The sequence below is a fragment of the Pholis gunnellus genome (assembly GCF_910591455.1).
Source record: "Pholis gunnellus genome assembly, chromosome: 8".
Classification (NCBI taxonomy): Eukaryota; Metazoa; Chordata; class Actinopteri; order Perciformes; family Pholidae; genus Pholis; species Pholis gunnellus.
The window spans coordinates 18,795,367-18,817,089 of NC_136534.1; the positions used below are offsets into that span (position 1 = coordinate 18,795,367).

Genomic DNA, 21,723 nt, shown 5'->3' on the forward strand with positions numbered 1-21,723 from the left:
AAAGATGATCTTGATGCAGTTTTTTTTACTTTCTTACCTGAAAATATTTGTTTAGGTCATAAAATCTATAATATTAATCACAGAAACATTTCTCCTGTGAGCTCAAAAATGAAATGGGAGTGTGTGATATTGATGACATCACCGCAGCTATAGTGTTATAACACTCCCTGATCCCCCGTCGCCCCTAAGTGGACCTTGAGTAGGCCGTGTTATGTCAAACCATTATTTCGGATAATTATTGTTAGTTAATGTAAGTATTATCAGTAAAATGTAGTCACAGTATTAAATATAATGATGCTAAGTGGCCTCTTTCAGAGTATTATATTTTTTACATTATTATATTATATTTATCAGGTATTTAGCTATTTTTATGTGTTGTGCCTTTTTGCACTTGACAATGACTCTTATAAGAGTCTCCTGAATGATGATATAATATTCTCACTTCTTTTATTGTTTATGCACGCATTGTAAAGGGTCAATATTGCATAACTTATATTCTGGTTTTAGGTTTATTTTTTTACATCTGATTTGTGACTACAGATGAAAAATAGCCTCTTGGCTAACAACTCAGGCGCATTTACTGCAACGTTTTTATTATTGTGCACTGTCCCTTATAAAATAAACCAACAAATAAATCAGCAAATCACTAGTAACTATAAAGTAGCCTAGTATCTCAGAATTGTACTTAATACTGCTCATTGGTATCGCTGACTGGACTGCACTGACTCTGCTGCAGTACTGGCGCGCTTTTGGACTACAAACTCCCTCAGTGTTATGTGTAGTACAAAACTATTGGTTCATGAAGTGACCGCTACAGCCAATCAGATCAAGCCTTCTAACATGCAGAAAAAACTGAAGTTGTTGTCCTATTTCCTCGACCGGTAATGTCTGAGTGCGGTGAGTTATGTTGAATTAATTTTACTTATTTTAAATGGACGCTACTTTTTCGATGACATATGCCACACTGATATTTATGTATGGAGGTTTTCAACGGGGGGAGACAGCTAACGTTAACTTTTAGTCTGTCGCCGCCATTATACCACCGAAGAAGCGTATCCCGCCCTCCTTCTTCGGTCTTTTCTTCTTCTTCTCCTCCTTGGTAACGTTACCAGAAAGTAAGCACCACTGGTCCAAGTGGTAAAAGGGGTTTAGTCACCGGCTAAGTCGGCCTCTGTGCCCGACGTCAAAGGAATGATCCGAAGGTTGTTGTGTTAGCTTTCCGAGCTAGCAAGAAAGCTAGCTACCACGCCGGGGGCACCAGTTAGCCATGTTGCTCGGAAAAATGGCCATCGTTGCATGTTAGCGACACAGTACTGGACAGAGATAACACAGTTTAGCTAGCTAGCTGCTAACAGATAGCATTGACTCGCTGTTCAGCCGTCCTTGGTAGCGCGAGCCAAACCAAACCCCTAAAGGAGCTAACATGATGCTTGGTGTTAGCGGGGGATTGTATGAGCTATTGGAGGACTATTGTCAATCCATTGTCAATATGAGACATTGTCCCTGCAGGAAAACACTCCTTAAGTATTGGCCAACGTTATGTTATCCTCCACATTGCATGTCATGGAATCAACGTTAACATTCATGGCGTTTAGACACATGTTAGGTCCACTCGTCTCAGTAATAGATGAACAAAAAGCATAATTACAACAGGTGTTTGCAATTTAAGAGGCGTAAGCAGATGCAGACCAGCAACACATCTGATGGTTTAACGTTGATGCCGGACTGAGGTGATGCATAAACCCACTGCTTTGAATCTGACCACAGAGAATAAGGGCGCAAATGTGTCCTAGACAACGAGTCCATCATCCCAACAGGGGGCAGTGGGACATTATTGTTCCATAATTGACGGTTTAAATGATGTGGTTATATTCTTTGTTTTGTACTACAAATAAAACCCAAGCAAAGGCCAAAATCAACAATGGATTTATCACACTAAAGTACTGCCCATGTGGGAATTTAAAATGCCCGATAAACCCTCATAGACCTTTAAAACTGTATAATAATATTGCACTGGGTGACATGTTGCCTCTTTACGGTGAATATGGTATCTGTATTTTTTTATTTTCTTCAATAAATGGACACCATCCTGCTGCTGTAACCTAAAACCTACAGCGCCCAGCTGTTTTACATCATTACTTTTTTGGGATCTTTAAAAAAAAAAAAATGGAATCTATATATCTGTGTACATTTTAAAAATCTTTTGTAAGAACACATGGGCTTGGCGCTGAGTGTCAAAGACCTGTTGTAAAGCATTGAGAGACAGATTAACATAGCAGTGTTTTCAGTCTTGTCATGGGATTTGTCGACAATAATACAAATATGGAATATCGCCAGCCTTATCCTTTAAGCCACAGCCTTGTCTGCCAGTTAAGATGATCAGCTAGAAGGTGCGTCACGCTGATGTTATTAAAAGGTATTGATGTGTGTCCTTCAGTGGATTTCTTTGATTTGTGAGGCTCTAGACTCTTTAGTGCAGTATGAGGTCTGACTGGTGTCTAATGGTTGGGAAGGATTGCAGAAATAGGGTTTGATTATAGCTAGCTTCATTCACCAGCAGCATGCACTTCCAGTGGGTCCAATTACAGCACATATCTAATTGATGCTGGAGCAAAACGTCTGCCTGGCCCATGAAATGGCAGAGCGAGAGAGACTTGGCGAGGTCTCCACTGAGCAGCAACCTGCATGGTCAAAATAACAATTAGCCCAGGCTCAGCGCATGGTGAGTCATCCTGGCAACCCCAGGGTTAGCCTCGTGGCGCTTGTGTCCAAGCTGTTGTCTTGATAATATATGCAGGCACTTCTTTTCATCAGGAGAGGGCAATGTTCACAACCTAACTTCAAATGTAATGCACTGGTGGGTATAGGCATCTATATAAGGCTCACGTCGGGATATTACTTTCATATTCCAAGCATGCTGAGTTTTGTGAACTGTTTCACCTTTTATCTAAGAATCAGTTTTGCGCTGCTGCCTTTCTTATGAAATGTTTTTGATTTCTCATCCCTTGGCAGCCATGGAGAGTTCGTCGGTGTACATGTGCTTCCCCTGCTACCAGGAGTTCAACACCCTGGAAGAGGTGCTCGAGCACCAGTTGACGTGCACCGCCGAGGATGAACAGCTGGAAACACCTGGAACCGCCCCTGTCACGGTTCCACTGCTACAGACTCGGGTAAATACTGGCACCGTCAACATGGTCCCCTTTTTATCAAATGAATGCGGGATCTTTAGCTGCTCCTACAGGAGCGAAGAACATCAATATTGTGACTGTGTGGCCTGAAACGACAAGAGGTGTGATTGCATAAAATCCTCTGAATCCGATGTGGAGAATGACATTGAAGTGACAAGTATAAATGAAGTAATAAATTGACAATGTTCTGCTGCTCATCATAATAACAGTGACCTTGGCCAGAGCACTTAACATTGAGTCGTTTGCTGTGATTTATTGTCTCATTTCGAGGTGTTGTGTATTAATATCAAAGTGTTCTCTGATGTCATGATTAGTCAAAGAACAACCAATAGCTGTTTTTTGTGTTGGATTGTAATCGGGCTTATTAGTGCTGACCGATAACTCGTATCTTCATCATCGCAATATGAAAATGCATGATAAACACTTTGCAAAAGACCAAAACACCATGAATAAGAAAAATACTTTTATTTAGGGATCGTTATGGTACCGGGGCTAATGCTGCATTCACTACTAGATTAACTGTTACTCGAGTTGACGACAGCTGCGCTTGGTGCTGTAAGCAAAAGCTGCTGGCTGACATACATAATGTATGCTATGCATACTTCTTATGCATATTTATTGCAAGTCACATTGTAGTTGCAATACTGAACAAACATGATCTTGACACACGTGTTTGGCAGGCTGGATCCTCCCTTTTTTAAATTATTTTTATTTTTGCTACTGGAACATGTATGCATACCTTATCCTGGTAAACGTCACTAAGTCTCTGCACCAGTATATCTGTACAGACCTTTGTCGGTGGCTGTGTAGTAAGGCCTGCAGATTATTCAAAGGTTTTCTAAGTACTTAAGTTCTACCTGGAACTTTCTGTCCAGGGTACTGGCAAAATATCACATTAGCACATTGTCAGAGTAACGAGTCTCTGGTGATGCAAACAGGTGTAACGGGCAGAAATGTGGCAGTGCTAAATGTTGATTCATTATGGAGTGTTGGCTGTTTAGTCGGTGCATGTTTTATATTTTGAAATAAATCAGATCTGGCATATATCATCTGTTCTGGAAGTGTGGGTGTTCACAATCATTTGTTGAATCAGAGCATACAGTTTGCAGCTTAATGGAGAGGTTGTTTTTGGTAATATGATACAGTACAATGGCGACATAGTTAAAAAAAAAGAAATAAGGCGGTAATGCACTTTGGGTATTAATTTGATAAATGCTGCAGGGTTGTGCTCAGCGGCATGACATCTCCCTAAAATAGAAGCCAAAATATTTTGATTGCCCATTGGTGGCACGCTCTTAGTCTAGGGAAGAACTTTTCGTGCCTCCGTGTCTGCAGCCTTGGCCAGAGGCGTTATGTTTCAGGGTTGTACGTTTTGTCTGAACTTCCGTTCTCATGAAGCGGTGTCTCAGGAACGCCTGGGGGGAAATCCTTCACATTTTGCACTAACGTCCACTGGGACTCAAGAATGAATTTATTAGAATTTGGTGGTTCCTGTGACTTCACAAATACAATTCTTTGGCCATAAATCAAAAATCCATATGGTAATAATGACAACTATACACAAATGTCTACTCGGAAAAAGTTATTAAGTGATTTTTGGACAGACATGGATGAACGCTGCAACTTGACTGGTTGGTGAAGGGATAGAACCGGGAGGCGGTAACTCTAGTTTTGATATGCAGCGGCTTTTCTTAAACACACGCAGTCGATCATATCCATTTAAGCTTATTAGCCCAAATCGTGAGTAAGATTAATATTTGAGGCATTGATTGTGCAGCCCTAGTTTTAGGAAAGTTGAGCTAAATCATCAGGATGTTCCTCATTCTCCAATAATAATGAACTAGTTTTCATGATAATCGTCATTATTGGTGTTTTCCCTCTGTGTACTAACTGTGTGCTTCTCTATGGAATTCAATTGTAGTTATATTGTTTTGGATTAAAGTGGATTTATGCTGTGCATTCAATATTTTTTACTTAATGTGTCCTGTTTGGAAGATATTCTATTAGGATAAATTTCATCAAAATGATTCGCCGTATTTAATTTGAGTTCTGCGAAGACGCTATTTGAATTGCAGAGTTGTAGAGTAGTATAACGGGCCGAGTTACTCCATTTAACTCTGACGCATTGAGCGGAGTCTCTGTGGCACTTTTTTCTTCTTCTTCTTTTCTTGTGTCTTTCTCACGACGGCTTCAGAAAGCCCTTCAGGTTGAAAAGCACTCGATGGCACCAGCTTGGCAGTCGGGCATGGCTGCATGAACTCGTGCCCGAACTTCCATCCCTACAGTCTTCAACGCGCGTCCATAAAGCACAGTGACACTCATGACAGACAAATTGCATCCTGAGTTGCTGGGGGGGGGCAGCATGAGAAATGCATCTGTCAGCGTCACCCTTTCTCCTGATGGATCGCTCATTGGCCTTCACATGGAGGAATCAGCAGGACAAACACTATGAAAGCTGCGCACCTTATGACTTTATGCCCCCCCCCACACACTTTGCTTAAGCTGGTTTATTTCACATATGGCAGCCATTAAAATCTATCAGTATTAGGAGTAAGAGTAGTTAAATAAGTGTAATTTGTTCATCAAATTCACTTGAGCTGCCCTATAAAAGCTTAAATATTTTGATTCTGAAAAGTGTAATAACTCGACTGCGTGCTCAAGTGTTGTTAGACCTTCAGTCATTGAAGTGCGTTTCAGTCTTAGTGCCTTGGCTAGCCGCTGGCATCGTTGTCTGGCTGATATAGTTTAGTCTGTTTTAAACAAAAAGGCCGATTTAAATTATGGGACTTGTGTCTGCCATTTTTGTAGTTTCATTAATTGTAATTAACAGCAAAATGTAAGCAGTGGATAAACGCTACAAACTGTGCAATAGATTGTTCAAATTCATAGAGCGCTTTGACGTCGTGTTCTGCACCAAGAAAGATTTGCCACGGCCCGTTTATTGAGCATTTAACTGTCCAAATGTTCCGTGTTCCCCACAGGGTTTTGTGGGACTGGTGGGTGGACCGTGGACCCTCTATGGGGCTCCGGGGGCACGCTCCCCCAGAAAAAACATTTAGTCCATTTTCAAGTTAAATGCTTCAATCTGGTGCACTTTGAGAGCATTAGGAGGCCAGATCTATGATGGACCGTGTGCTCTTGTGAACAGTGTTCCTGCTGTTGGTCTAGTGCTGGAATGCATATTTAGGCGACTCCAGAACAAAATATAAATCAACAAATAATATGATATATTTAAAGTCATTAAAATTAGCTCCAGCGTTACCAGCTGCCTCATTAAAGTCATGGCCACATCAATGCATCAGTAATTATTCTATGATAAAAGCCTATCATAATGTATTCTTTGAAATGGGTCATTATGTATAATGAGTTTAGTTTTGTGCTGTAACTCTGACACGAGCTGTGAGCCACAAGCCGAACTGCAGCTGGTCACTGTGCAGGAAATGAGCACAGATTCTTACAAATGTGAAATCTTTGTAATTAATGGGAAACACTGCTTGTAGGACAGGAGTCTTGTCTCCTCACTTGTGAATGTGTGTTTTTGTTGGAGGTATGATCTTCTACTCTCTCTAGCCACACAAGCTTTTCAACGGGCGACACGCGTTGAATCTCTCGATGATCCGCCAAGCGGAGCTTCTCACCGTCCACGTGTCTTTAGCACAGTACTGATCCAACAGCGTCCATGTTTTTCCATGTGGGTTAAGATGTAAAAGGTTCAAAGATGTAAATTATTTTAAGTGTAGAGTAATTCCCATTTTGACTGTGGTTAAAAAAAGCTTTGAAATAATAGAACAACATGAATATGATATCAATTTTAGGTCGCATCGCTCGCCTCTACTGTATTTTGTCCGACTATACTGTATATGCACGGAAGACGGAGGCTTATTTAGTATTAATCACAATATGAAACAAAGAATGTTCAAAACGTATCACAAAGGTCAGAATAAATTGAGTTATTGTTTGCCTTTTGAAAAAAAAAAAAGTACAATTTCACAAGACATGCTCTTTGTTGCCAAGAAATTGAGGATTCTCTCCAAAGAAAGCAGCTGTAACAAAAAAACAACTACTGCAAACCAAAACTAAAACGGCACATTGTTATTGCTATAAATTGTCTCTTACCATTTACTGTGCCACTAACCGGGGGCAGTAAGGTCCGTATAAGTGTTTATTTATTGGTTTATATCCAAAGGGGCAGAAACGAGATAACTAGGAACCAGCTAGCCCGGACACATCTGTCTTGTAATACCATTTAAAGACGGCGTTATTTTGAGTCGGAAAATCACCCTCGGCAGACCGATGGCTGCTGGCTATGACCTCATTTACACCTGGTGTTAACATGCTGTCTGTATTTTTAAGAGGAACAATCAGAATGCTATTGAATCAGCCGGACCACATGAAGTCTTTACATAAAGAGAATGCTCAAACTAAGCCCCGTAAATCACTGCATTATGTGAGAGACGTGTTGAACTGTCGACGTCTTTAACCTCGACCTCGATGTTCTGTTTTTAATCGTTCAAATAGACTCGGGGAGCAAATGTAAAACCCTGCGGAGTGACCCATTCCACCCCGATGGGCCTTTGATAGTTATCAGGCAGGCTGAGGCCTTATCTTGGCTGTCTGGAGCTCTCAGAGCAACCTTGGCTCTAAACACATGCTGCTCTAATTGACCTCAGTACCCCAACACTGAATTATCATCCCTCATCTGCCAGAGAGAATGAAATGAAATCAAAACGCTGCAGGTCTACTTGAGTCATTTGCTTTGTGCACAGAAACAAACGCAACAAGTGAAACATTAAAGAGAATCTAATCTCCAATTTCCTCTTTTCTTTTTTGTTGTCCTCCCCTTGTCTTTGCAGCAACAGGTCATCAATATATCAAAGACATTAACAGTCCCACAGATTGAAGTCCAAGCAGGACACTCTGTGCAACCTGTTCTCCAGCAGGCTGCAGATGTAGCATCAGACCAGCCCAGAATCCTTTACCAGTGTGGGGACTGTGATGAGCTTTTCAAGAGCCTGGACCTTTGGCAGCAACACCGTAAAGAAGAGGCATGTCAGCAGGCCGCCTCTGGGAGGAAGTCGAACCCTGAGTCACAACCTGAGCCAGAGACCGCTTCAGCTCAGAGCTCTGATTTAACTTTAAACCCAGAGGAAACTACACACGAAACTAGTGAAAATGTTCAACCTGAACAAGTGGAGACTCCCGAAGCAGTGGAAGAGACGCAGCAGGTGGCAGAGACCTCTTCAGCTCAGAGCCCTGATCCTCCGGTTTCTGAGGTGGCGGCGACCTCAACCTCCAATCAAGAGGAGTGGTCTCCCAGGAGGAGAGGGGTCAACAAAAAGCCCAAGCCCGAACCGGTGCTCCTGTGTGTGGACTGTGGCTCTTGCTTCGGCCTGGTGTCTGAACTAGTGTCTCACCGCAAGACCCAACACGGCTTTGAGGAAGCCCTGCACCGCTGCCTCGTGTGCGGGGAAAGCTTTCTCAACACCACACTTTTTCTCTACCACCGCAAGCAACACCGGCAGAAAGGCGAGGATTGGTTGGGCGCGGTCGCCGAAGACAACTCGGAGCAAGTTTGTACTCAGAGCAACGGGACCGACGAGCCGGGCCAGGACGCCGCTCCCCCCACCACCGGTGTCGCCTCCACTTTCACACAGCCCGAGTTGTTCATGTGCACCCAGTGTGGGGAGAGCTTCAGCGACGAGGTAGGGCTGGGCACCCATCGTGAGCAGAAGCACGGCCTAAAGGAGCCGCTACACAGTTGCCCCTATTGTGACGAGAGCTTCATGAACACCACCCAGTACCTGTACCATCGCCGGCAGCATCGCTTCACATCGGGTACAGAGGTGGCGGAAGGAGCTGAAACGGGCGATGAAGCAGCTAAACCTCAGGACGCCCCACAGAGCTCAAAGCGGCTGCTTTCCCCACACGCCACTGCTAGTGAACCGGATTCACCGCTAGCCAAGAGAAGTCGGCCCTCTTTCAGGATCCTGAGCGGCGGTAGTGCCGGTAAGTTAAAAATATTCCTTTTTTAAAAGCCCATTTGGGCATTTGTCGCAGGATGTTTTGGTCCTTAGTGAACTGTTTTTTTTGTGTTGTCAGGAATCAAGGGCATCAAAGAGGAATTGGAGGGCAGCACTGCAGCAGACTCGGACAACACCAACCACCCTCCACCCGCCAAGCTGCTGCAGGACTGGGCCCGCACCCCACTACCCCATGTGTGCCCCTACTGCGCCAAAACCTTCACCCGGCGCGTCTTCCTCCGCACACACGTCTTCAGCCACACTGGAGAAAAGCTCTTCACGTGCAAGGTACCAATCAAAATCTGTCCTTTTCTTATGTCTCGGGGGATCATTGTATTTGCTGGAAATGTCACTTTCGTCACGCAGCAGACACAGTCGAGATGATGTAATGCTTTTGAAGTGTTTCAGGTTTGAGTCAAACACAATCTTGAAACTCCGACCTCATTATATTTGACAGTTTCTCTGCACAATGGAGATTGTTTTCAAAAATTAGGATTTGAGAAAATGTAGCCGTATGCAACTTTTATTTATTTTCCTTAAAAATGAGGTACTAAAAAAGTTTGTATATACGACTCTGGCTCTGATCCTGATTGTTGTTGCTGTGAAGGTTTGCACAAAGTCCTTCACTAACTCCCAGAGCCTGCTGCGCCACAGCATGAGCCACACGGGCAACAAACCCTTCAGCTGCGACGTTTGTGGCAAAAACTTTTCCCAGGCGGCCACCCTGAAGAGACACCAACGCATCCACATGTCAACACAGCCGCGACGCAAGCGTGGACGCAAACCGGTACTGTCTCCTCTGCCTTTTTGTTTCTGTTAAAATACCTCTCAAATATTACAAAACCATGTATATATATATATATATCATTTTGTAAAATGAAAGCATATTAATCAGCATTTGTTATGTAGAAATGATTGTGAGAGATCTCTTTGATTCTGTTCTTTTTGGTTGATAACTTGGAGTGGAATCCTTTTTCTTTTTCTTATTTCTACTGACCTTGACTGCTGTGTCACCCTGCAGGTGTGTACGCTGGACAATGAGGGATCTGCTCATCTCTTCTCCTGTCCTCACTGCCCGTCACGGTTCAACACGGAGGATCAGCTCAACCATCACAAGTAATAACACAACAACAATATCGTATTAGTTGTTCCGCATTCTGTATTTGTGGAAGTGTAGGAGGAAAGGACCACAACCCATCTAACAACTCCCGTTAAATACTGTGCGTCATATTCAACACTCTTAATAGCTCGAAACCTCTAGATTTCCATGTACACGTGAGATTGTCAATATCCAATCAGATACAACCCTGTTTACAGCGTAAATACATGAGAATTACGGTTCCAAACAGAACCGCGGACAGGATTTAGATAAACCTGATGCCGCCACACGACCCTCGCCCGAGAGCCGCAGTAGTTGAGCCGTGTCTGACTACTGAGCAAGACCTTAAAGCCGTGTAGCAAGCACACTGACTGAGATGTCTGCGTGCCCTTGAGCCTCAGCCACATATGATTGACAGACAGAGGCCCAGTAAATTAAGATGATAACGATAACAACTCAGGGCGGGGGAAGAGGCTGCTGCTGTCCGTCCTGGGTGAGCAAGGTGGAGAGGACTGTGTGTGTGTGTGTGTGTGTGTGTGTGTGTGTGTGTGTGTGTGTGTGTGTGTGTGTGTGTGTGTGTGTGTGTGTGTGTGTGTGTGTGTGTGTGTGTGTGTGTGTGTGTGTGTGTGTGTGTGTGTGTGTGTGTGTGTGTGTGTATTTGACTGGCTGGGTGTACTGAGCCAAAAGCAGAAAAAACAAGCTTTACTGTCAAATACCTTTGAGCTACACTTGCGGTTGTGTTGATACTGACTGACAAAACCAGTTGCATGTTCTGTGGACCATGCAGGCAATTCAGTGCCATGCTAGCAAGAGTCAGTGTTGAGACTTTTCAGTTAATCAGCAGATAATATTTTAAGTAACTCAACATTAATGAGTCCAATTAATAACAGCCACAAATATATTCTTTTGTCCTACACAGTCCAAAACCCAACAATCACAACTCAAAGTGCACTTAAGAGCTTTTTCCAGAGCTTTCAAATTCATCTCACAGTCGTCATCAGCGGATGCAGTTCACACATTTATTTACTGAAGAATATTTCAGATTGTTATGTTTATATTTCCAAGGTCACGGCAATAAGTTTAGAAGATGAGGAAAAGCAAAAGCGGGCAATTTTTCTTAAAATGGCTAAAACGATCCGGTGATGATCAAAATGGTTTTAGATTCATGTTTCTGAGCTCTTGTCTGTGTAGTAATAATGCTGAGTGTGCAGTGTCACCCCTACTCATTAAAGAACATCTGGCTGGGAGAAGAGGTGACCCTGGCTGAAAATGTAATCCTCCCAGCTGCCTCAGGGTCAGCTGTCCCTGAAATATTGATTTCTCTTGTCTATTTAACGGGGAACAGAAACAGCCTGGCCTCTTCTACGGCCACTGAGAGCTCCTTGCACATCACCTCTAGCATCCTGCTTCACCTTCAGTGACTCGTGTCTTTTGCTGCAACTGCAGCAGTACTATACATAACGCATAAAGCCGTATGTGCAGTATCTAGTGCAACATCGTGATCCCTAAACTTCAACATCATCCGTGTTTGTTCTGATGAGGAGAAGCTGCTCAGAGAACCAGTATTCAGCGTATGTTCTGAGAGCAGGCCTGATGCAGCGTTAGGTGAACACATCCCAACACTGCTCTCCTCCCCTAAGGCGATATCCAGTGTAATATTATGCAATGGATAAATATAGTCTTTCTTGTCTTGACTCGGACTCCTCCCAGTTTATTGCATTTATTTTTGTTAAATCTGCAGCCGTTATACACTCGGCTAATACCCTTTATTTAACCTGAAGCGCAGCTAAGCACATACTTACTGGTAATCCTCATAAAAGTCAAATAAAGGGTGGCAGCTTAAAACCAAAACATTACTTTCCCCCACTCTTTACATTCTGCATGTGTCTTTCGTTCGTGCCATTTTCAGTCTTTATTCAGTGCAATTTAATTGTTTGTAAGACTATTCCCTCTCCCTGTGAGGCATTTTTGGCCCATCTCCCTATGTGGAGCCATGTCCGCGTTTATTCCTTTTGCAGGATAGAACAAGTTTGAAACGTATCCGTGTCAATAATCTGCTCGAGGATTAAAGCTCTCATGTGAATATGTGTGTTTCTGTGTTTTAAACAGACTGCTCCACACCAGCCATCCATTCCCCTGCCACGAATGTGGAGAGGCCTTCAAACGGCGGAGAGAACTGGATCTGCACTCGCTCACTCACCAAGGTGAGTGTTCAGGGCTCAGCCTGGCATTATGTCGTTCATTTCTATGGTTAGCAGGAGCAACCTAAGGCTAATACAAACTGCAGACAGCACTCATCTGGGCTGCAGTGTTTTCCTCCGTTATTCAACATCTCTTGTGTTCAGCTGTTAGTGTCACAGACAGTATGTCACATCCTTTCACTGTGTGACCATTTCCATTTGACCTAAGTGGCAAACATATCAAAAAATGAAATACAAGCCCCCTTTGCCTGCTTGTAATGGAAACCTAATTTAGATGTTTTTATCTTATTGGGACAGCATGCTGGGAATTGATTAATGCGAAGGCGATAAATGTCTCCCATCAGCCTGCCTGGGTGGCCCTTCTAGTTTTATTCATCAACATACATCCATGTCATATGTGCTTTGCTCCTCTGATGCATTAAGTCAATGACTTTCCATTGATTTGCGTCCCATATGGAACGCAGGAGGAAGATGGAGGTAAATGAATTGGGTCAACATGTTGACTCTTCATCTTAATCGGGGGGGGGGGGGGGGGGCGGGCTGGCACGGCACCCTCATTAGTGAAGCTTGAAGAGTCAGCGTGCCGCAGGGTTCAGAGGTACGACGCTGCTCTGTGAGAGAAGATGGGAGAGATTGATCCATTGATCAGTCCGGGGCCAAAGGCGGAGGCCGTCCTTATTAGAGGTTTAATCAGAGGGTCCCAGTGGGGAGCTCCTTACTGGGATAGACGCTACAGATGGTTAGCAGATTGCAAGACGTTGGCTCGACGACCTATAGGCTCACCGATGAAGCATCAGCGTCAGCGGTTTGCCAGCCAGCTTCTCAAGAGCAACGCAGTGAGAGTGTGGTCGGCTTTGCCAAAATCCAACTAGGGCACCAGCTGATCACAGCTGAAATGATGAGCAGATTAATTGATCCGCCAACTGACAGGAAAAGAATCTGCAACACTTTTAACTGATTATTCACTTTAATCAAGTGAAAATGCTTTTTTCTCTATATAAACTGAAATAGTTATGTCAATTGAATATTTATATGATTTGGAAGAAAAAGCCAATGTCGCAATCACCCTGGGAAATCTGCTCTGACATTTTATAGATCAAATGACTCATCGGTTAATTGAGAGAGTAATCTGCACGATCAATTTATATTGAGAATAATAGTTAGTTGCAGTTCTGCAAATAATTATTATTGATTAATCAGTCAATGATTGTATTGATTTGTCTGTGAAAAATGTGAAAAGAAAGGCCTGTTGCGTTTCACAGACGTTTCGTCAGTCCAATTTTTACAGTGGAAAAATGTATCGCTACGAGCTTATGATTATTATAACATTTTTCATACAGATAACCGTCTAATATTTGTAAATTATATATTCATTACACGATTATAAAGTAATGAAACGGACAGATTCAAAATGTACTGAATTTTATTCTCTGTCTGGTACAGTACAGCTGTTTCAAATGCTTTTTAAATTACAGTGCGTAGCAAATGAAATGACTGTACTGTGTATAGTTCTAATTAAAGGAGGATGTTAATGGTTTTCCTGTAGATTGGGACTCAATTTCACCTTTCATGACGTGACTCGGACAGGACGGGAGCAGGCGGGACAGAAATCCTAATGACAATGGGTCAGAGTCTCAGATGTAGGGGATAGATACTGATTCATAAATAGATTTGTATAAATAAATAGATGAATAAATACATAATTTGAGATGTATAAATAGTTGGCTATAGTAGGCCGACACAAACAGTATATAATACTCTTCTCTGATTTGTAAATACGATTTATTTTAGTTCAATAATTCTTAGAAAGAAGGAAAATCTGAATCGGCCATGCTGGGAAGTTCAGTTCTAATAGTAATAACCACAGGAACGAGGCTGGGACGGGACAGGAGTTTACATTGTAACACCGTACAGTATATAAAATATGGCTTCCTGTAGGCCCGCTGCAGTATGTGTGCATCTCTAGCAGCCGTGACTGTTTTTTGTTGAGTAGACTACACACGGTAGCCTGAGGAGGTTTGTCATAAGCTTCGAGGAGACCACGTTATTCAATAAGAGAAAATAAATTAGTTTTTGTTTCCGTCATGATTTCAACGTGCATGCAACACCAGCCTCAGGTAGCCAGCTAAGAGCAGACGAAAGAGCAGACGAAAAATCATCGGAGTAAAGAAAAAATATATAGTCGCAGTAGTTCACTCCAAGTTAATTCTTTAAAGGAGCTAGGACTGCACAGTGTATCTTTGTTATGCTCATTGCTATGACAGCGTGCCAAATAAACACAGTGAAAACATATTTTTTGACTTAGTTGAGAACATCAGAAGACAAATGCCATTAAATCATTATTCCTTTTGTGTTCATGATGATTTGACTATCAGTAACAACATTGACGAACTCATTAATCAGCCTTTTTTCAAAGCAGACATTTTGACTCATTGTAGAATGGAAAAGCATCTGTGTTAATAACATTAATGATGTCTCCATTGTACAATACCAGGACCTTGAAACCGAACATAAATGTTATTATTTACATGTTTTCTCAAAAATGACTCCAATATAAAAGACTTTAATCACAAGCCCGGGCCATTTCTCACCTTGTGTGTTCACATTATAAGCAACCAAAATTGTCTGCATCTGAATCACCAAACATTTCTGTCTGAACCACCTGCTGCTGCACAATTGTTAGAGCGACGGCAACGAGCTCAAATCCGCCATCAGATGTCACCGTGGCAGGGAAGCGTTTTGCAGCGTGATGACAGAGTATGACCGCCTGCCTAAAAACCTGACGCTGTTCCATTGCAGACAAGCAGCCGGCGACGTGTCACCACTGTTCAACCCAGTTTGTGAACCAGTCGGTGCTGGAAATCCACATGCAGCGTTGCCCTTCCACCGAGGAGGACAAGAACACGGGTCGTGGACGGGGTCAGGGCCGGGGACGATGCACCGGACAGGTTGGGAACACAGCAAAACAAATGAAGGTTTTACTTCTCCACTGCAAAGATATTCACAGTGTGAGGGATCGCTAAATCCTAAGAGACAAATTTGGATGAAACTAGGTCACCAGTCCAGACGGAAAGAAAGTGGGGTTAGCATTAGAGGGGTGGTGACGTAACAAAGGTCCCCGGCTGTGTGGCGTTGTGGTTACGTCAGCCCATAAAGACTCAGACCTTTTCTCTTTTCATTAATTGCTCCTCCTCTGTTCATTCTCCGTCTCCTCACTTTCCGGTTTGTCTCCTCTTTCAGGTCGAGTGTGACCTATGCGGCCACCGTTGCATGACCCAGGAGGGCCTCGACCTCCATCGGTTATCCCACACGGGCCAGACGCCTCTCAAGTGCCCGGTGAGGCCTTGCCGCCGCCGATTTACCTCCAACAGTACCCTGGAGGAGCACGTGGTGGCCCATTTCCAGGGCACGCTCGGCAAGAACAAAAACCGACCCCGCTTCCGCTGTCAGATTTGCCTCAAGGAGTTTTCCTACAATTCCACCTTTAATGTTCACATGAGGACCCACACTGATGAGAGGCCCTTTGAGGTAAGGAGTGTGTGTGTGTGTGCGTGTGTGCTTGCATAAAAAGGGAATATCTCTCAGCCTTCTGAATCACATTTTGCCCTTTTTCTTATGAAATGCTTTCAAACCCTCTAACGGCCGTATTTTAAATTGACATCCAGCACTTCTTCACCCCCATGGTCACTCATGGCTGTGGCCATCTCTCCAGTTCTGGACCATGGTCATATGTGCAGCGTGTGTCCTGCGGGTGTTTCCTCCCTCCCTGTGTACCTGTGATTAATGACGGGGCTGAGTTAAGGCCCGTCAGCCCCCCCTCTGTGTCTGTTACTATTCTGGGACTCTCTCTCTGTTGCTCTGGTGACGAGGCAGGACATCAACCATAGACACGGCACATCCGACTGTAGAAATTGATTTCACTTTTGTGGCCGTATCTTTCGGGCATGCTATGGACACATGTTCAAGCATTATGGTAATGAATTGTAATGAAATATCCTGTGTGTTCCTGGAGGAATAGCTCTATTTATTTACCAAGTTTATGAAGCGCAAACCATCTGGAAAGGTGATTTCATTAGAGTAGATCTCACAGAGATACTGACACTGCAAAACTGACAAACGGGGGGGGTTACAGATTCGATCTGAGTGTCCCCAGTGAGAATCAAAGCAAAGAACAACAAAGTCGTTGTTGTGTCGAGCCTCAGGTTTAATCTAGTATCTGGTTGAAGTTCATTGTCTGCGCTCAGGTGGCACAAAGCAGAGAGACAATGTTTTCTCTCCGGTGTCCACGGTGTAGTTGATCACACTATCCCTTACACACTTGTAGAGCTGCAACCATTACTCCATTAGTGGGTCAACAGATATTAGTCCGCAGATACTCTCATAATTGTTCGTCGTTTATCAAGCAGAAAAAATATTCTCTGGTTCCAGCTTCTTAAATGTAAATATTTGCTAGGAAATTGTAATTTTTAACCCGTCCTCTGATGATTTATAGAGCAAACAGCTAACTGATTGTCTGAAAATAATCGGGGGATTAATAGGTTGTGAAAGAAATTGTGTAACACACTTGTTCTTTTTATTCCTTTGAATCTGTCACCGCCCCACCCCCCCCTTGCATCTTTAGAATAATACTAATTGAAGTAGAGTTTTGTTTATTGGCACTGTTGTGAACTGTACTTTCTTGACGCCTGCTTACCTTTCTATGTTTTAAACACTTTTCCTCTGTCCCCCATTCTCCTCCACCAGTGCGCCACGTGTGGCAAGCGCTTCCGCCAGCTGCCCCATCTGCAGGACCATGAGCGCATCCACAGCGGCCTCCGCCCTTTCTGCTGCTGGATTTGCGGCAAGAGTTTCAGCGTGGCCGCCCGGCTCACCGAGCACGCCCGCACCCACAGCGGGGAGAAGCCCTACCCCTGTCCCCACTGCCCGGCGGCCTTCCGCTCTCGCTCCAACCTGGACAAACACATCCGGCTGCACGGAGACCTGCCCGAGGAGAGCGCGGAGCAGGCGGCACTGAACGCCGAGGCGGCACAGGACGCCGAGGCTGCCCACGTCCAGAAGGTGCTGGAAGGGGCCAAGGTGCTGTCCTCTCTGGCCGCCACAGGGGAGATAGATTCTGGCTCGGTGCAGACCATCTACGTACTGCAGGGGACCGGAGGAGGCACCGACACGGTCATGATCCCGTCCGATCAGTTCACCAGCCTGGACGGCACCTCGCAGGTCGTCATCCTGCCCTCCTCTGTTCTGGGAGCTCAGGGCATTAATGTTCCCACGATCACCATGGATGGAAATGAAATCACCATGGTGGAGACGAGCGAGTCACAATCGCATCACGCCATCGAGTTCATTGTGGAGGAGACCGTATAAGTGGAGGATTAAAAAACTATTGTGGAAATGGCAACACGGTAGAGAACAACTGAGCGACTAGTTGAGAATATAGACTGTTCGAGTCAAACGTTTGATAATTGAAGCATATTGAGTTACCTTTTTATAAATATATATATATATATATAGTTTGATAGGTTTCTAAGCCAGGTTCAACAAAAATTCCACGCTGTATCCTAAGTTTTTATAATAAGTTTAACAACTTGTCTTCAGAATAAAATTGGATAAGCTTGTTCAAAAAGTTCATAAAAGGTTCATACACACATGAAACGCTCGGGGGAACAGAATGTACCTTTAAATTAACAGATTGTTAAATTGGCCTTTTCATTATATATGTATATACAGATGTGTATTTACAGCCCCTATTTATTAGGGGAAGACGAGTGGCGACCCCTGAAATGTCTTCTGCTTTCTTTATAATAAAACGCTTCAGCTTTCACACTTGTGAGCGTCCATCAATTTATAAGGTGCGTGACACGAGGGGCATTACCCCCATCCCGTCAGCTGGGATGGTTTTTATAGGCCCTGCTATAAATGGACACTTGTGCCTGTTGACAAACAGTACGAGGTCTTCTACTGAGGAATGGACAGACACGTGAGCGGACAGCTCTGTTTCTCCGTCACATGCACACTGATGTTACTCAGGATGAAGTAGACACGCGTGTATGGATCAACTCCCATGTTCCGATAATTTATAGAGCATTTATGTTATGGATTGGTTTTGTGCTGTAATTAAATACAATGATAACAAGGATACGGCGAGATCTATGATGATTAAGCTGAAGTGCAGCATTATGCAGTGGCAAGTGAAATTATCCAGCACTTGCTGTATAGTTATCAAAAATAATGATCCAATTTGTGTCTAAATGGGAAGGGGCATAATATGATATAAGTTTTGCCAGCGCTGCACTAGACCATTATAGGCTTCCAAAGCACAGTTTATGGCTGTCTCCCACCCAGTGATTGCTGACAGGAGGGGTTTGAAACCACACACACACACACACACACACACACAGAGGCAATCTGTCTTAGTTTGTTTTCATGTCATGGAGGGAGAAATGCTGGTGATTTCGCGGGCTACTGAAATGGGAAAATAGCAGCGTTCCTGCAGAGTGTGAGTAGCATATCAGGAAATATAGAGGGCTCCTCGGGAGCAAAACCAAGCCAGAGCCAAGAATCTAGCTGCTTTTCTGAGAGAGTCAACGGGCAACCAGTCGATAAATACATGCTTACATGCTTTTTTCCCCCCTCCTCCTAGAACATCTTGAGCGCTGATATTCTGCTGGAGTGCCGTTTATCATACATGCTGCCAAACATTGAAACTGAAAACACTCAAGAAACACGCAGATGTGTAAGGAAGTTGTTGACGCTGGAGGTGAGATCATGAGACTTGTATGCTCTCGGGAAGCAGCCTGCCTGAAGTATAATAATCTATTTGCTTTACAGAAGTGTATTCTGGCTGTTTATGCCCGAGCTCAGACTTATTATAGACTCATTGTGCTCTTGTTTTGTTTTTTTGGGGTTCTGGATCGGTGATGAGCACGGATAAACAAAATCAGATTTTTGAAACCAGAAAATCTTGAAAACCTGATTTCTATGCACTTTACAATTGTGCCTAGACTAAAGTTTAACTTATGGCTTTAAGTGTGATTCGTACGTTATATCGTGTCGGCAAGGGTAAGGACCTTGGCCCAAGTGAATTTCTATAAAACAATTTCAAGGACACCTTTTGGTTAAAGAACGACAACCTTCAGTTGACAGGAAATATTTTCAATGTCACTGAAAACTGACGTGGCAAGTGTTTAAACTAAACTCTATTTTTCACTTCACTGATGAAAAAGCACACAAACCAATGGCAAGTATATGATTCATAATCATGCATGCTCAAAGCTGAAATGAATATAAACCACTGTGTAGGCTTGTACGTGTGATCGTTTCTACAATTGTGTATTTAAATTATTCATGGCATTTATAGGCTGTAGAAGCAGGCGGGTTTCTTTTTTATCTTTTAATACGACCAAATGTAATGGACGATTATGCAGATTCATGGGCCTAAAACAACCGTCAGAGTTAGGAATGTCCTTGTTACAAATTAAAACACGAGGAACACGCACACATGCAGTAGCTGCCCTCACCCTGGGCATCCCTTTTGATTCTCACCTCTTTTTATATCATAAACACTAAAAATACCCAAATGACCCTCAGGAGAGCAATGTGCATATTCAGCTCTCGCCTCAGTAAACTCGCTGACATCACGGTGTCCCGAGCAGGTGGAGGACACCACGAGCTCTGGTGCTGCCTTATGTTGCACCTCCAGGTAGAAGTAGTGGTGACATTAGAGCGGATGTCAACTGTTAAACATTGCTTTGCGTGACTTTAAAAAAAAAAAACAGCTAATATTTTTCCTCTGGTCTATGTGACCCTTTATGTTCAATGCAAAAGACGTTTCAACTGTTTATCCATTAGCTTTTAGCTAACGTCAGGTAGGTTTTAAGTCAAGTAGCGGGCTACTTTTAGCATTTTCAGCTATATACATTCTCTACTTTTCGTGATTTTTTAGCTACACTACCGTTCAAAAGTTTGGGGTCACCCAGACAATTTCGTGTAAATTTTCAGTTTCTTCGCAATTTCTCGCATGGAATAGCCTTCATTTCTAAGAACAAGAATAGACTGGCGAGTTTCACATGAAAGTTCTCTTTTTCTGGCCATGTTGAGAGTATAATCGAACCCACAAATGTGATGCTCCAGATACCCAACTAGCTCAAAGGAAGGCCAGTTTTATAGCTTCTCTCACCAGCATAACTGTTTTCAAGGGTTTTCTAATCATCAATTAGTCTTCTAAGGCGATTAGCAAACACAATGAACCATTAGAACACTGGAGTGATAGTTGCTGGAAATGGGCTTCTATCCACCTATGTAGATATTTCATTAAAAACCAGACGTTTCCACCTAGAATAGTCATTAACCACATTAACAATGTATAGAGTGTATTTCTGATTAATTTAATGTTATCTTCATTGAAAGAAACAGTGCTTTTCTTTGAGAAATAAGGACATTTCTAAGTGACCCCAAACTTTTGAACGGTAGTGTATATATATGCTCTACTTTAAGCGCTTTTTAAGCTATATATATGCTCTACTTTTAGAGCTTTTTAAGCTATATATATGCTCTACATTTAGCGCTTTTTTAGCTATGTATATTCTCTACTTTTAGTGTTTATTTAGCTATATTCCTACTTTTAGCGTTTTCAGCTATGCTCTAATTTTAGCGTTGTCAAGATATCCTGTCTCGGAGATGAGAGAGAGACAGCTGTTAAATGCATATTTAGAGAAAGGAGGGAGACTAAAACAGAGAGTGGCAGCAGACTTTTAGTGGATGCAGTGAGGCCTAAATCTCCAGTAACGTTAAGTTGTATTACCTGAATTGTTTTTGCATGTTGGATTATCAATTTATAGTTTAAACATGAAAAGACTGAGGCATAATACACAGGCAGTCAATCTCACAGAGCAGTTTCAGTGTTACCTAGTCATGCTGAAACCAAGAGAAGGGTAAATTAGACAACACACACACACACACACACACACACACACACACTGGGACTGCGGGGCGTGTGTCAGTGTTTGTTTTTAACCATATATCCTCTACTTTTAGCGTTTTCAGCTGTATATCCTCTTCGTTTAGCATTGATATATCCTGTCTTGGACAGCGCCTGTCTTGAACGCTTCCATGGTGACGCACTTTCCGGTCTTTTCGCTGTCAGTTTCTTCGCCGAGTTCCATCAAAGTGTAAGTAGTAATAATTCATACATATCAAAGAATATATGTGTCAAATTT

General features: G+C 43.1%; 1 protein-coding gene across 1 annotated transcript; it reads left to right on the plus strand.

Moving 5' to 3' along the window:
- Positions 1-862: 862 nt before the first annotated feature.
- znf574 (zinc finger protein 574) lies at positions 863-18,327 on the plus strand. The gene is made up of 10 exons (XM_079165169.1): positions 863-897; positions 3,013-3,170; positions 8,042-9,194; positions 9,288-9,496; positions 9,816-9,995; positions 10,230-10,324; positions 12,417-12,511; positions 15,308-15,456; positions 15,749-16,036; positions 17,252-18,327. The coding sequence occupies exons 1-10, from the start codon at positions 885-887 to the stop codon at positions 17,870-17,872; spliced, it is 2,961 nt and encodes a 986-aa protein (XP_079021295.1). The 5' UTR covers positions 863-884; the 3' UTR covers positions 17,873-18,327.
- The last annotated feature ends 3,396 nt before the right edge of the window (positions 18,328-21,723 follow it).